Below are 12814 nucleotides of genomic sequence, written 5' to 3' on the forward strand. Positions count from 1 at the left end.
TATTTTATGTTTTCATTTCTAAATTTTTGCGTATTGCGCAACAAGTGTACTATAACTGAAAGTGTAATATATTTATATAACTAAAATCAATTGAATTGTGTTTTGTTATTTCAAAAATTCCTTTTCCTTTAAATTATTTAATTTCGTATAAATTAATTATTTTTATTTTTTATTTTAATATAGAAGCAATGGTCCAGGAGAGAGATTTGATCACGGAAATTCGAAATTGTAAGTTTTTTTTTTATATCAAAAAACAAATTAATAGAATACAAATTCTGTGTATTTTTATATTATTTACAAATATAAAACTTACAATATTTACAGTAAAAATATATTGTATACGAATAGTTATTGTAGATTAAATAACTAAAATACTTTCTAGTTTTCTAACATTTTCATAATTCCTTTTTTAATTGATTTTGATTTGTAAAATTTATTCATAGAATTAATAATTTCCGATTGAGGGTATTTAATTCGAATTATAGTTTTTGAATAGAGAAAAATGATTTAGGAGGAGATAAACTATAATTGTGGATTCCGAATACAAAATTTTAATTTTAATAAATTTTTAATTATTCGCAATTGATATTACAAATTTGCGAATATGTGAGATAACAAATATTGAATTTCTTTAATCAAAATTGAAAACAATATTCTAAATGAAAAATAATTTACGTATCTGGATCTTCAGTTTGTTTCTTTTTCTTCTTCTTTTTCTTTTCACCGGAACTTGTTCCTAAATATTCATCTGGAACTGCAGACTCTCCTTCTTGTTCCTCTTTAACTTTTTTCTTCTTTTTCTTTTTTTCACTGCCTTCTTCTTTTGGAGTTACTTCTTCCATTTCCATTGTTTCGGACTGATCTTTGTCCTTCTTCTTCTTTTTCTTCTTTTTTGGTTCTGAAAGAGAATTTGTTTTATTAAATTAATTTTATTTTTTTTTCTTTTATTTAATTGTTATAAATGTACCTGAACTTTCGCCAGCTTCCTCGATCTCTTCCTCGGGTTCCTGTTTGATTTTCTTCTTTTTCTTTTTCGGAGTAACCAAATCCGACTCTTCTACCTCTTCGGATTTATCATCGCCTTCTTGTTCGTCGTTCTTCTTTTTTTTCTTCTTCGGCACCTCTTCGGTTTTAATTTCCTCAATTAATGGTTTTTTCTCATCAGCCTCGGAATATCGTCTCTTTGTTGTTGCCAAAGTTGAATCGGCAGCAGTTGGATATTGTACAATTTCACTTTTAGTTTGATATTTTTCAAATTTCGCTTTAACTTTACCAGTGCCACTCAATTTTCTCAAATTTCCCTCTTCTAAAATTCTTAATTTTGCCTCAAGCTTTGCCTTATGCTCGGCGCCAAAATCAAAACTCACATCCTCACCAAGAGCATCGACTCTAATTGCCAACGATGCTTTTGCAGCGAGCATTCTTGACATTTTTCCTTTATTTTTCGTTGAACTCGAACCAACTAATTGTGCATGATAAATCAAACCATATTTTGGTGTATCCTTTTTTGTTTTTAAAGCTCTAAAAAGTGCTTTCTCAGCGCCAAGAATTTGAACAGTCGACGCCGGATGTTTTGCAAGATTAATTAATGAACCAGCGTGAGAAATTAATCGCGCTCCAACTAAATCGCCAACAAGAACAGTTAAATTTGGTGCCATTGCCATCATTCTTGCCTTTAAATAATCATACAATTGTGTTCTGTATTGTGAAATTTCTATAACTTGATCACACAAATGTTGAATATTTATAATATCATCGTTAGATATTTCTGTACCCATTGAAATTTCAGCAGCTTCTTTTACTTTTTCTTCAATTTCTTCTGGCAAAATATCTGATAAATCACTTGATGCTGCATTTTCTCTTGTACCAATAATATTAACAGTTTTAACAAATGCAACATTATCGGTAATAAGTTTTCCCAATTCGGGAAAATGCCATCCATACCATTCGCGGCAACGCATAACATAATTATTTAATTCTTTATCAAGATCATCAAGAAGACAAACGGCTTGTATTATCATTGTATCAATTTTATCAGGTGAAAATTTTAATTTATATCTTGATAAACTATGAGCTAAACCAAGTGCCATTGCTGTCATTTCTTTTTTTGGAAAACCAGCAAGAAGACTGTCCATTTGACTTCGTATGCAACGCATTAATTCCTGAACATTTGTATTGCTCACACATTGTAAACTTAATTTATCTTTTATTGCTGTACCTAATTTTGCATCAGCAACAGCAAGTTGTTCTTGTACTTCGGAACAATATTTTTTCAATATTTTCTTTAAAGATTTTCCCAATTTTCCCTCAACAGCCGCAGTTGTTGCTGCCAATGCTTCAGTTGTATCGGCAAATTTTTCGAAATGTTTTAATTTCACTCTGCAAAAATTTGAAATAAATTAAAACTAATTAGAACTAAAACTACTAACTAGTTTTTCTATCGCTTATAGAAAAAAAAGAGTAAATTTTTCTAACTACTAAAAATAGCCAACAATTGACAAATTAATAACAATAAAAGAAAACTTACACTCTGCCTGCAGCTTCAGGTGTTTCGAAATCATGATAAAGATTATCTGTCTTTACTAGTTTATTTTCATCCAGTAACTGAAAAATATATATTAAAAGAAATATATAGTATTTATATTTTTCTATTAAACCACGTGTCAATATTTGGAGGTTAAGTTTTGATTATTAAAAAGAAAATTATATCTCACCTTAAAAATTGCATACCCCGCAGGGGTTTCAAATAGTACTAACATTGTACTATTGTTTTTATTAAATTTGCAACAATTTTATTTGTTTTTATAACAATTAATTTTGTTATTAAACACCACGCCACGCAGAAGTAAAAAAAAGCGTAGCCGACACAGTGTTACCAAAATTGACATGCGCGCACTGTGAACAAGGCGGGAAATTCAAAAATTTGTCCAAAGAGTTGGGATATTCTCCGCTAGGTGGCGCCTTTGATAACTTAAATCTCAACTGGCATATATGCGATCAGTTTTCTTTCTGTGAAGGTGTAGTGCATAAGTAAAAATGGCGCCGTTTGAGTGAGATATGTTATGGTGTGGTGTGTCTTAAAAAGTGTGATTTCCCGGAAATGTGGCAAGATCTGGACGGTCTGGGTGGATCGGGAGTGAATTCTGGCGTTCACCAGGTCGACCAGTTCGGTACCACAGGTAAGAAATTAAATTCAAATTGTGAAAAAATCACTTTTTTTTTGTCAGTTTGTCAGGAGCGGCTTTCTCTCATGACGCATGCGTGTGATTGTATGCAAGCAAAAATGTTTCCTGTATATCGTAAACAAACCAAAAATCTCTTTCTTTTGTTACTTTCTCTTCTCTATGGATTTATTAGAAAAATTCATTCCTATTGGTAATTACTTATTCATCTCAATTAACCTAACTTTCGAGAGAAATTTCAATGAATCTCGAGATCCTTACACTGCAATGTAAACATCTTGCAGAGATTAAAAAAAAAAAATCTATTCATCAGGGAAAATTGTAATTAATTTAAAATCACGTGATCATTGTAATTAATCTGGAAAATTTAATTTTCTTGTCACGTAACGGTAAAACCGTTCAAGTGCTATGCTCGATATAACTTTTGGAAGACTTGAAATGTAAACTACAGAATGTGTCAAAACTACTTGTTTATAGATGCTTTGAGATGAAAGATTTTTTTCTTGTATTTTTAGGGTTTCATTTTTTTTTTCTTTTTGGGGAGTGTGAAGTGGCAACATGAAAATTAATTTATACAGAAGGGTTATAATATTGTTGTGGTGATTTATCGTCCACAAGCGACCCCGTTAACAAGACATTGTGTTGTGTGTGCGGAACAAGTTCTAATCGTTCCGCTCGAGGACGTAACCTTACCTCACCTCACCTCCGGCTTGTGTATGTGTGTAGTAAAAAAAGGAAGAGGGTTTGATGTGTCCGTTTGAATTACATAACTTATATCTTTACAACTCTTGAGGACGACAAGAAAAAAATGTTACGGTATTCCCATTGCCATGAATGAATAACAGTTCTTGTGCTCCGCTTCGTGTCATATTATAAATAAGCGAACAACAGTTTTATAATTATGAAAATTGCTCGTTAAATTCAAGGACTGCAATTTCAAATATTCTATTGTTCAACGAGACAATTCAATTTTAAAGAAGTTTTACAAAGAACAAAATTTTTTTTTTCTACTTTTTGAAAAAAGGAATTTGTAATATTTAAAAGTTTCTTTAATAAAGTTTTAATAATTAAATTTTCTTAAATGAGAATAATAGTGAATAATCCCTATTGTTCAATCTAATTAGTATCGTTATTCGTCACAGGTGTCCCTAATCGCAATATTATTTCAATGATCTATTTTAAGAACCTTCACTAAATTGACTCTAATAAGCCCTCTGTCGACTCACTGAGATGAATTTATCATCTCGAAATTCTTTTTCTATAATTCTTTACAAAATTCGTAAATCTTTCAAAATTAATGAATTTCTTAATAAAATTATTAATTAAATTTTGTAAAATGATGATTTAATTATTAATTTTCAAAAAAAAAAGTATATTTAATAATTTTTTTAAAACAATTTTTATTTTATTTCAGAATTAACGCCAGAACAACAGAAGATTTTGATAGATATTCGAAGGAAAAAAACAGAGCTTCTACTCGAAATACAGGTGAGAAAAAAAATAAAAGAAAATTTACAAAATTGAATACATACAATTTCTGCATAGAATTTAATTAATGAATAATTAATATTTTCTTTCACGGAAAGAAACATTATTTTAATTATAGATATAGACTTAATTTAATAGATAACATCTTTGCCCTAGATATTTTCATATAAATATTGGGACGCATTTCCGTATTTAAGACAAACGGTTTTATAATGAATTTTTTTTTAATTAGTAAATTTTTATATATTTAATATTTTAATATTAATTAATTAATAATTAATACTTAATTAATAATTAATTAATTAATATTAATATTTGTATATTTTTCTATAACTGATATCGAAAATGTTTTCTTTGTAGTAAAATTATTTAACAATAATTTGCATATAATAAACAATGAAACAAAAACAATTATAAACTATAACGAGGTTATCTGGTATTAACGAGTGATCTCATTCTTTAAAGATTCATGACTCACGTTGCATTAGTTTGAACAAGTGTATTTGCGACAACTTCTTTTGATAAGAATCAAAATTTGCTGTTACAGCGAAAAATCTTTTTTTTTTTTACAATAATTTATTTATTTTGCTTTTGCAAAGTTCAACAAAAAAAAATGAATTTCTTTTAATTGCGATTTTATTTGCAAGCTTTTAGATTGATTTCTTTTGATAAACGCTTTTAATTATATTGAATTAGCAAAAAAAGAATGTTTGTATTTATGAGATAGAAATCTAAAGAACTTTAATTGTAGGGGAAGTGTAATTATTTTTGCCAAGCAGGTGCCTTCAACCCTCGAAAAATTTTCAACGTTTTTTTTCTCTTGACAAATGTTTGACAAGCCTGGGAATTTATATTTAAATAAATCGTTTAAAGATTTTGTAAATATTTTCCCTTTATCTAAAAAAAAAAAAATTTATTTTCAATTTTTTTTTTTATTATATCTTGGGGCTTTTGCTATTTTGTTATTTATTCTTTACAACTTGTTCAGTAGTTTTTGTTTTTGAATGAAAATTATTATCGCATCGAAATGGAAAAGCCATTATATATATATGAATCACTATAAAGGGCAAATCGACTTTTTTCAAAGATTTCCATTATAGGAAAGTTGTCACAAGAAAATATAAACTCGTCTTTTACTTTTGATTGTTAGAAAAAATTTTTTTCATCTCTTCGTATATATTTTCGAAAAAAAAATATTATATTAATTTCTTAACTATTATTTTATTTATTTAGTTTAATGAAATTTTATTATTATTTTATTATTTCAGAATAATTATAAATAATTTTTAATTAAATTATAATAATTATTATTAAAAAAATTCTTTACTTTTTATATTTTTAAAAAGTTTAATTTTGTTTTGTTTAACTTCATTTTTGTGAAAATTTTTTTTTTCTTTGAAAAAAAAAGAAAGAAAATACTCGCTCAATAAATACACAGTCTAGTTTCTATTTTTGGTTTTAGCTTTGCAAAGGGAGGGAAAGAAAAGGCTGAATGTATTATAATAGAGTATGTTCAAAAAACAAAGAGCATTTGGCATTAGATGATGTTAAAAGTGTATGTGTACATATGAATCGAGCTCTAGGTCATTCAACTTCTTTTATAAAAAAAAAAAAAAAAAAAAAAAAAAAAAAAAAAAAAGAATGTTTCTTTTTTCCTCTTCTCTTTCTGAGACACGATATGTACTATTTATTCCTCTTTTCTCGTTAAATATTCCAAATAATCATGTTTTCAAAAATTTATGATCTCGATCCGATATTGGAGTCTTAATTAGACGTTTATTATTATTATATATAGAGGCCTTAATTAGTTTCTTTTGTGAACCATATCAAGACACAAGACGAGCCTGGGAAGTTAACAGGACACTACCATGTCGACAAGTTTGTCGATAAAGTTAGGCGTTAAAGTTTCCGGAAGTTTCGTTAGATGTCTATTACAGTTTTATTTTTTTTCCTCTTCCTCTAATGAAAATTACTCAAAATATTTTTTTCCTATTTATTTATTTAATAATCCAATTTTTTGTTTTATTTTTATTGAAAATTTTCTTTTTTTCTATTTTTTACCATTTGCAAAAAAAACTGTTTTATTTACAATATGTTTTTATTATTATTTATTTATTTAATTATTTAATTACAATGTACGGGCTTATTATTATTATTATTATTATTATTATTTTTATTATTATTCTTATCCTTATTATTATTACTATTATTATTATTATTATTATTATTATTATTATTATTATTGTTATTTCAATTTTTTTTATATTACTATATTATTTTTTTATTCTTCTATTATTATTGTTTATTATATATTTTTATATACAATTTATAGTTTATATACACACGCGCTTATTTAGTCTTTCGAAAAAAAGAAGTTGAGATAAGACTATTTCCGCATTTGCAAATATAAGATAATTGTTAGTCATAGCTCTTGACACAACATCCGACCTAAACGGAATAAAATATCAGTAAAAAAAAAAAATTTCTTTTATTTGATAATTTCTGTATGAATCAAAAGTTTTGTTATAATTTCATTTGAAATTTATAAATTCAATATTAGAGAATTTTTTTTTTTTTCTGAATATTTTAAAAGACAAATTTAATTTTAGAATTTTTGAAAAAAAAAAATTGCTAATTTTTTTTTTTCTGTTAAAACGTTTAATAATAATTCATCAACTGTGTTGATTTCCCTATAAAGACGAGAGACGAGTTTTTTCACACTATTAACAAAATCAAATATTAATTGATTTATTTATGGAAAAAATTTTTTTTTTTTTTTTTTTTTTTTATTTAAATATTTGTTCTTGTTTTTTGATTTAAATTATTGTGACATGTTCAAATGTCAAGTATATATCTAGATATATGTTCTACTTTCTTTCTTTATAAGTGTTGATTATGAAATTCATATATATATGAAAAAAATGTATTTTTAAAGAACTCAATAATATATTCAATAATCAAATATACATCCGTCAAAAAAAAAAAAAGACGTCACTCAAAATTAATTTCTCTTTTTAAAAATAAATAAAAAAAAGTAGATTAAATTTCATTTCTAATATCAATTTATGCATTTTTGTATATTTAATAATAATAATAAAATAATTGTTATGATAATTATAATATATAGTATAATAATATATAATAATAATAATAATATATAATAATAATTTTTGTAATAATAATAATAATTAAAATATATTTATAAATAAGAAAGTCCCGTCAGATATTTTTAGATACATTTGGATTTAGATTACTTTTGAAGAGAAAAGGAATGTTATCAGAGACGCATTAAAATTAAGACACCTTTTAAAAAAGCAAATGACATATTTTTGTAATCAATATACATACATATCTTTACCGTGTATATTATATTAGATTTCCAAATTTTTGTTTTGTTTTGAATTTTTTTTTTTTTATTTTTATATAAAGAAAGTAGATTTTAGACCTCGTTTTTTAAAATATTTTTTTCAAATGACGAAATGACCTTTTAATCTACTCTTAACTCCTCCACTCTAATGTCAAAATATATAATAATTCAATCTATTTTAGGGAGACTATGTGCTATTTTGTATTATATATAGTAAACAACAAATGTGTAACTTGTAATGCGATAGCTTTGCAATGACTCGCATATATAGACCCCTAAAATGTATAATTATATATTCTGTTTAGTGCACTAATGGATTTCATTACACCATATGGTGCGCGTAGGATTCTAGAATTAAATATTATTCCCCCCTCACAAGGGAATTTTCAATCACAATATATTTGAATGCTAATTGAGTAATCAGTTTTACTTGTTGATTAGTTTTTTTTTTTTTTTTTTTTTTCATTTGTCGCTTCTTCTTTTTTTTCGAGATTCAATCGTGATAGTAATTTTAATAGTTTGCAGGGCTTTGAATATTATTTTTTTTTTTTAATGCGAATTTTATCGACTTATTTTAATGAATTTTTCCAACTTTTTTTGGAAAATAAAATTCAAAATTTACTTTACAAAATAAAATTAAGAATTATTTTACAAAATAAAATTAAAAAATTATTTTATTGTTTATTATTTATTTTAATAGATGCGGTGACTTTTTCGAATTATTTTACAAAATAAAATAAAAAATTATTTTAAAAATATAAAATTAAAAATAATTTTGCAAAATAAAATTAAAAAATTACTTTATTTTTTAATTTTATTATTTATTTTAATAGAAGGTGACTTTTTCGAATTATTTTGCAAAATAAAATAAAAAAATTACTTTAAAAATATAAAATTAAAAATTATTTTGCAAAATAAAATTAAAAAATTATTCTACAAAATAAAACTAAAAAATTATTTTATTTATTAAATTAAAAACAAAAAACTAATATTTTTTTTTTTTTTTTTGGTAAAAATTAAAAAAAATTCTCTTATTTTGAAAATTTGAAACAAAAATATTTTTGCGAAATTAATTAATTAAAAATCTTTTTAGTAAAAAATATTGAATTATTTGTTCGAAAATTTATTTTTTCTATATTTATAAATATAATCATAATTGCATATAATGAAAATTTAATTTTTAGTTCTATTTGCCAGGATATTGTTAATTACTCTAATATTGAATATCTTATCGACGTAGACACACGCGAGTGATTTGGAAAAGGTGCGTGTCGCTTGCGATCATGAATGATCGTTTATTTTGCCTCCGGCAGGTGTACGTGACCTAACTTTTCCATAAAAAAGGTCGAAGACACCAAAAAAAATTCCAAATATTTAATTTTTTAATTTTATTTCTTTTTAAACTAAATTCGAATTTACAATAAATAATATACATTAAATTTTTACCTCTAAAATTTAATTCAAAATTTAATTTTATTAATAATTAAATTATTAATAAAAAAAAGTTATTAATTTATAAATTATTATTAACTATTAATAAAAAAGATTAATTAAAATTATTCATAAAAAAATATTCCTAATGCAAGAATTTTAATAATAAAATAAAAATTCAGAATTTTTATAAATATTAATTTATAAATTATTAACTATAAAAGAAAAATTAAAATTATTAATTAAAAAAAATATTCCTAATAAAAGAATTTTAATTATAAAATAATTCATTTAGTATATTATAAATATTAATAATTATTAATTTTACTTCGTTTTGGTGACGAATTATCGAATCTACTCCAATTATTTGGTAATGATTGTCATTGGAAAAATATTTAACGTATAGTTATTAATTAGAAATGCAGATATATTATTGAGTAATTAGTAACAAATGATAAGAAACGATATACATATTATGATTCATCGTATTTTTTTTTCACGAGAAAAACAAAATTCTTAGAAATTAACAAATATATAGTAGGTGTTTCTAAATTTTACAAGTAAATAAATATGAATTTTACACTTACGCTGTTAGTTGAACTCATTAATATATTTGTTATCATTGCGTGACACACGTAATTTAAAGAGCAAACAATTTTAAACTGCGTCCTTCCGCTTTGTATATATGTGTGTACTATTTTACTGGAATTCAATTTCAAACTAGAGAACCCCTCCCCTTTCATTATTACAATTGATAAGCCCCAACGAGTGCGGAAACGCAACATTGCATCGTTTTCCAAGAAACAATAAATGCCTTTTTGTCTTGTTAAATTTAAATGTAGGAAAAAATTGAAACAACCAAATTTTGGTTGATGTGTTAATACAAAAAAAAAATGGTATAACAATTTTTTTTGATACACATATGTTTATGCTCATATTCACGAAATTGCCCACCAGCTTCAAATTTCCACCGCTAGGAGCGCTACCGTTTTTCCATCAGAGATTTGAATTCGCGGTTAGTTGAATGCCGGTCGTGGTGGCGCTTGGACGTTTTAAGCTCGCGTGTGTTTGTGTTTACCTGGTGTTTTTGTTTTTTAATCAACAGTAAACAAGTACACAATTCGCGAAAATAATTTCAATTGTTAACAGTGTCATGTTATCAAATTTTCCCACTCTGGGATATTTATGAAAAAAAGTGTACCAACGGTGTTTTTAAATAAAAAATTTCAAAATAATTTTACATTTTACGTAGAATAAAAATTGAGATTTTTTTTTTTTGAAATAGCGAGCCAACGACCTGGTTTTTAAATACAAAAAAGAATTGTTTGAAATTCTAAAAAAAGGTGTTAATATTCTGAATAGCAGGTGTGTTTCTGCGGGACATGAAAGCGTGTATTCAGTTGAGAATGGGAACTTTGTTCTTAGTGGAGAGGTGCATTTGTCTCTTGAAAGTTTAAAAGTGAATTGATTTTTTAAAAAAAAGAAGAAGTAGAAGTAAAGTTATTGTTTCTTTTTTGAGAAGAAGAAAAAAAATCAAGAGAGTGATTTCGGGAATGATTTTCACCGGGAGGTCAGTGGACGGCCTTGATGACGTTCGATCAGTTCAAGAGGATCGACGTGAAATCAATGCTATTTCAATTGCATCTGGCTGGTTCTCCAGCTTACGGAGAACGGGGAAAAAATATAAAAAAGGATATCAGAAACAGGCGAAGAGCGCTTGGGATCTTAGAACTTTGACCACTGCCAGAAACACGGTTAGTCTTGCAAAATGAAAACAAAATAATACGTTTTTGTTTAAACGTTTAAACGTTAAAAACTTCAATTTAAAAATTTGACACATAACCTCCAAAAATTTACTCCGCTGTAGATTCTAAATTTAAGAATATTTATTATTTTTGGCTTCTATTTAGAATATAATTCATGAATTTTATTCTTACTGTTTTAATATGATATTATTATTATTTTACTATTAGTAGCAATAATAAATAATATTAACAATAAAATTAATTTAAATTAATAATAAAATATTTTTAATAAATATTTCATTATTTAAAAATTTGAAGTTAAGATGGAATAATTAGGATTTTAATTACGCGCTTAATTAATACACATATATAATTGATTTTAATGATAAATTCATTAAGATTTCTTTGATTTGAATTTTCCTGGACAATTTTTTTCTCTTTTTTTTCCTCGGTAAAATTGAAGAGAAATATTAAAAGCTTTTTTTGCATCGCGTCATTTTATTGGAGCTATAAAGATTCATATTTAAAACTGAATGTGAATTTAAAAAGGGAATAAAATAAAAATCGTTTATTTTTAATGCTCGTACATATATAAGCTTTCGAATACACATATATTCAATTGGATAAAATTATTTTCATTTTATAATTTTAGTTTCAATTACAGTTTGCAAATTATATATAAATAATTTGTAAATTTTCCCCTGATTTCTAGAATTTATAAATTGAAAGAAGTATTTTTTTTGAATTAAAATTATGGAAAATTACCGTTTTATGATAGTTTTTTTTTTTTTTTTTTTTTAATTAATTTTTTACTGCTATCCATACGATAAATAACGAAATATACTTTGCATTCTAATTATTTGCGTGTACATATTTTATATTATAATTGTATTTCGTAAATTCATGTTTTTGTAAATGTATTGTGACGTCCCAAGGCCCTTAAAAATTTATTTAATTTTTCTTTCCTTTTTTTAATGATAATAATTAACTCTTAATTTTTTTATTTTTATTAAAGTATGGAGTATCGGAATCAGAGAGGAACCTTAGGTTAAACCATTAGTATTATTAATTAACATCTTTTTTTTGTGTCCGGATAAAATATATAATACCTTTATGTCAACTCTCATTTATTATTATTCTTTATATATGTACATATATATCAGTAATCGTTAGAGAGAGTGTTAATTAGAATTAGTTACGAATCTTTTTATTTTATTTTTTTTTTTGTAATAATCATGGTTAAATTTATAAAACATGTTCAACTTTAATAAACAACAAATTGTTAAACTCGCAAATGGTGCAAGGGCCGTAAAATTGTAAAAACATAAAATTGTAACTTAAGCTTCAAACTCTTAATCCGTATTTTTTCTAAATCTCCAAAATGTAATAAAAGAAAAAAACTTATGCCTATTTCAGTTCGAGTTTTTCGTTAGAGGATAACCATAAAATAGTTTTACATATTGTTAATCTGGGTGAACGGACGATTGCTCTGAGAGATAATGCGAATGGATTCGGAAGGGAAATAGTACAGCACCTCCGAAAGTACATCGCCCTGGCCTAAATCAACATCAATAAAATTTGGGTTGTCGCCACTGCAATAA

At 25.2% G+C, this 12814-nt stretch overlaps 2 protein-coding genes across 5 annotated transcripts in view; one reads left to right on the top strand and one right to left on the bottom strand.

The window, feature by feature from the left end:
* Window positions 1-262: 262 nt before the first annotated feature.
* Window positions 263-2879, bottom strand: LOC127282426 (nucleolar protein 58-like). Its single transcript, XM_051306661.1, has 4 exons — window positions 2715-2879; window positions 2528-2604; window positions 968-2379; window positions 263-898 (listed from the first exon to the last, which is right to left on the bottom strand). Exons 1-4 carry the CDS (start codon window positions 2757-2759, stop codon window positions 672-674), a joined length of 1761 nt encoding a protein of 586 aa, XP_051162618.1. The 5' UTR covers window positions 2760-2879; the 3' UTR covers window positions 263-671.
* Window positions 2880-3000: 121 nt separating this feature from the next.
* The window catches only part of LOC127282428 (cytohesin-1), a 45904-nt gene continuing 36090 nt past the window's right edge, over window positions 3001-12814 (top strand). For 2 of the 4 annotated variants that reach the window (XM_051306663.1, XM_051306664.1), the window contains exon 1: window positions 10869-11222. In XM_051306663.1, coding sequence (XP_051162620.1) covers window positions 11022-11222 — 201 coding nt within the window. In that variant the 5' untranslated portion in view covers window positions 10869-11021. Of the gene's footprint in view, window positions 3180-3630; window positions 3999-4596; window positions 4671-10868; window positions 11223-12814 lie in introns of those variants that run through there. The other 2 variants (XM_051306665.1, XM_051306666.1) reach the window with 2 other exon arrangements.

Source organism: Leptopilina boulardi, unplaced genomic scaffold, assembly GCF_019393585.1.
Source record: "Leptopilina boulardi isolate dan_hultmark-lab unplaced genomic scaffold, ZJU_Lbou_2.1 LbouV2_30, whole genome shotgun sequence".
NCBI classification, from domain to species: domain Eukaryota; kingdom Metazoa; phylum Arthropoda; class Insecta; order Hymenoptera; family Figitidae; genus Leptopilina; species Leptopilina boulardi.

Coding starts and splice junctions, on each gene's coding strand:
- LOC127282426 (XM_051306661.1), bottom strand. CDS start 2,759: ATGTTAGTACTATTTGAAACCCCTGCGGGGTATGCAATTTTTAAG. Junction 2,380..2,527: donor CCTGAAGCTGCAGGCAGAGT/GTAAGTTTTCTT, acceptor AAATTTTTGCAG/AGTGAAATTAAAACATTTCG. Junction 899..967: donor GGAAGCTGGCGAAAGTTCAG/GTACATTTATAA, acceptor ATTCTCTTTCAG/AACCAAAAAAGAAGAAAAAG.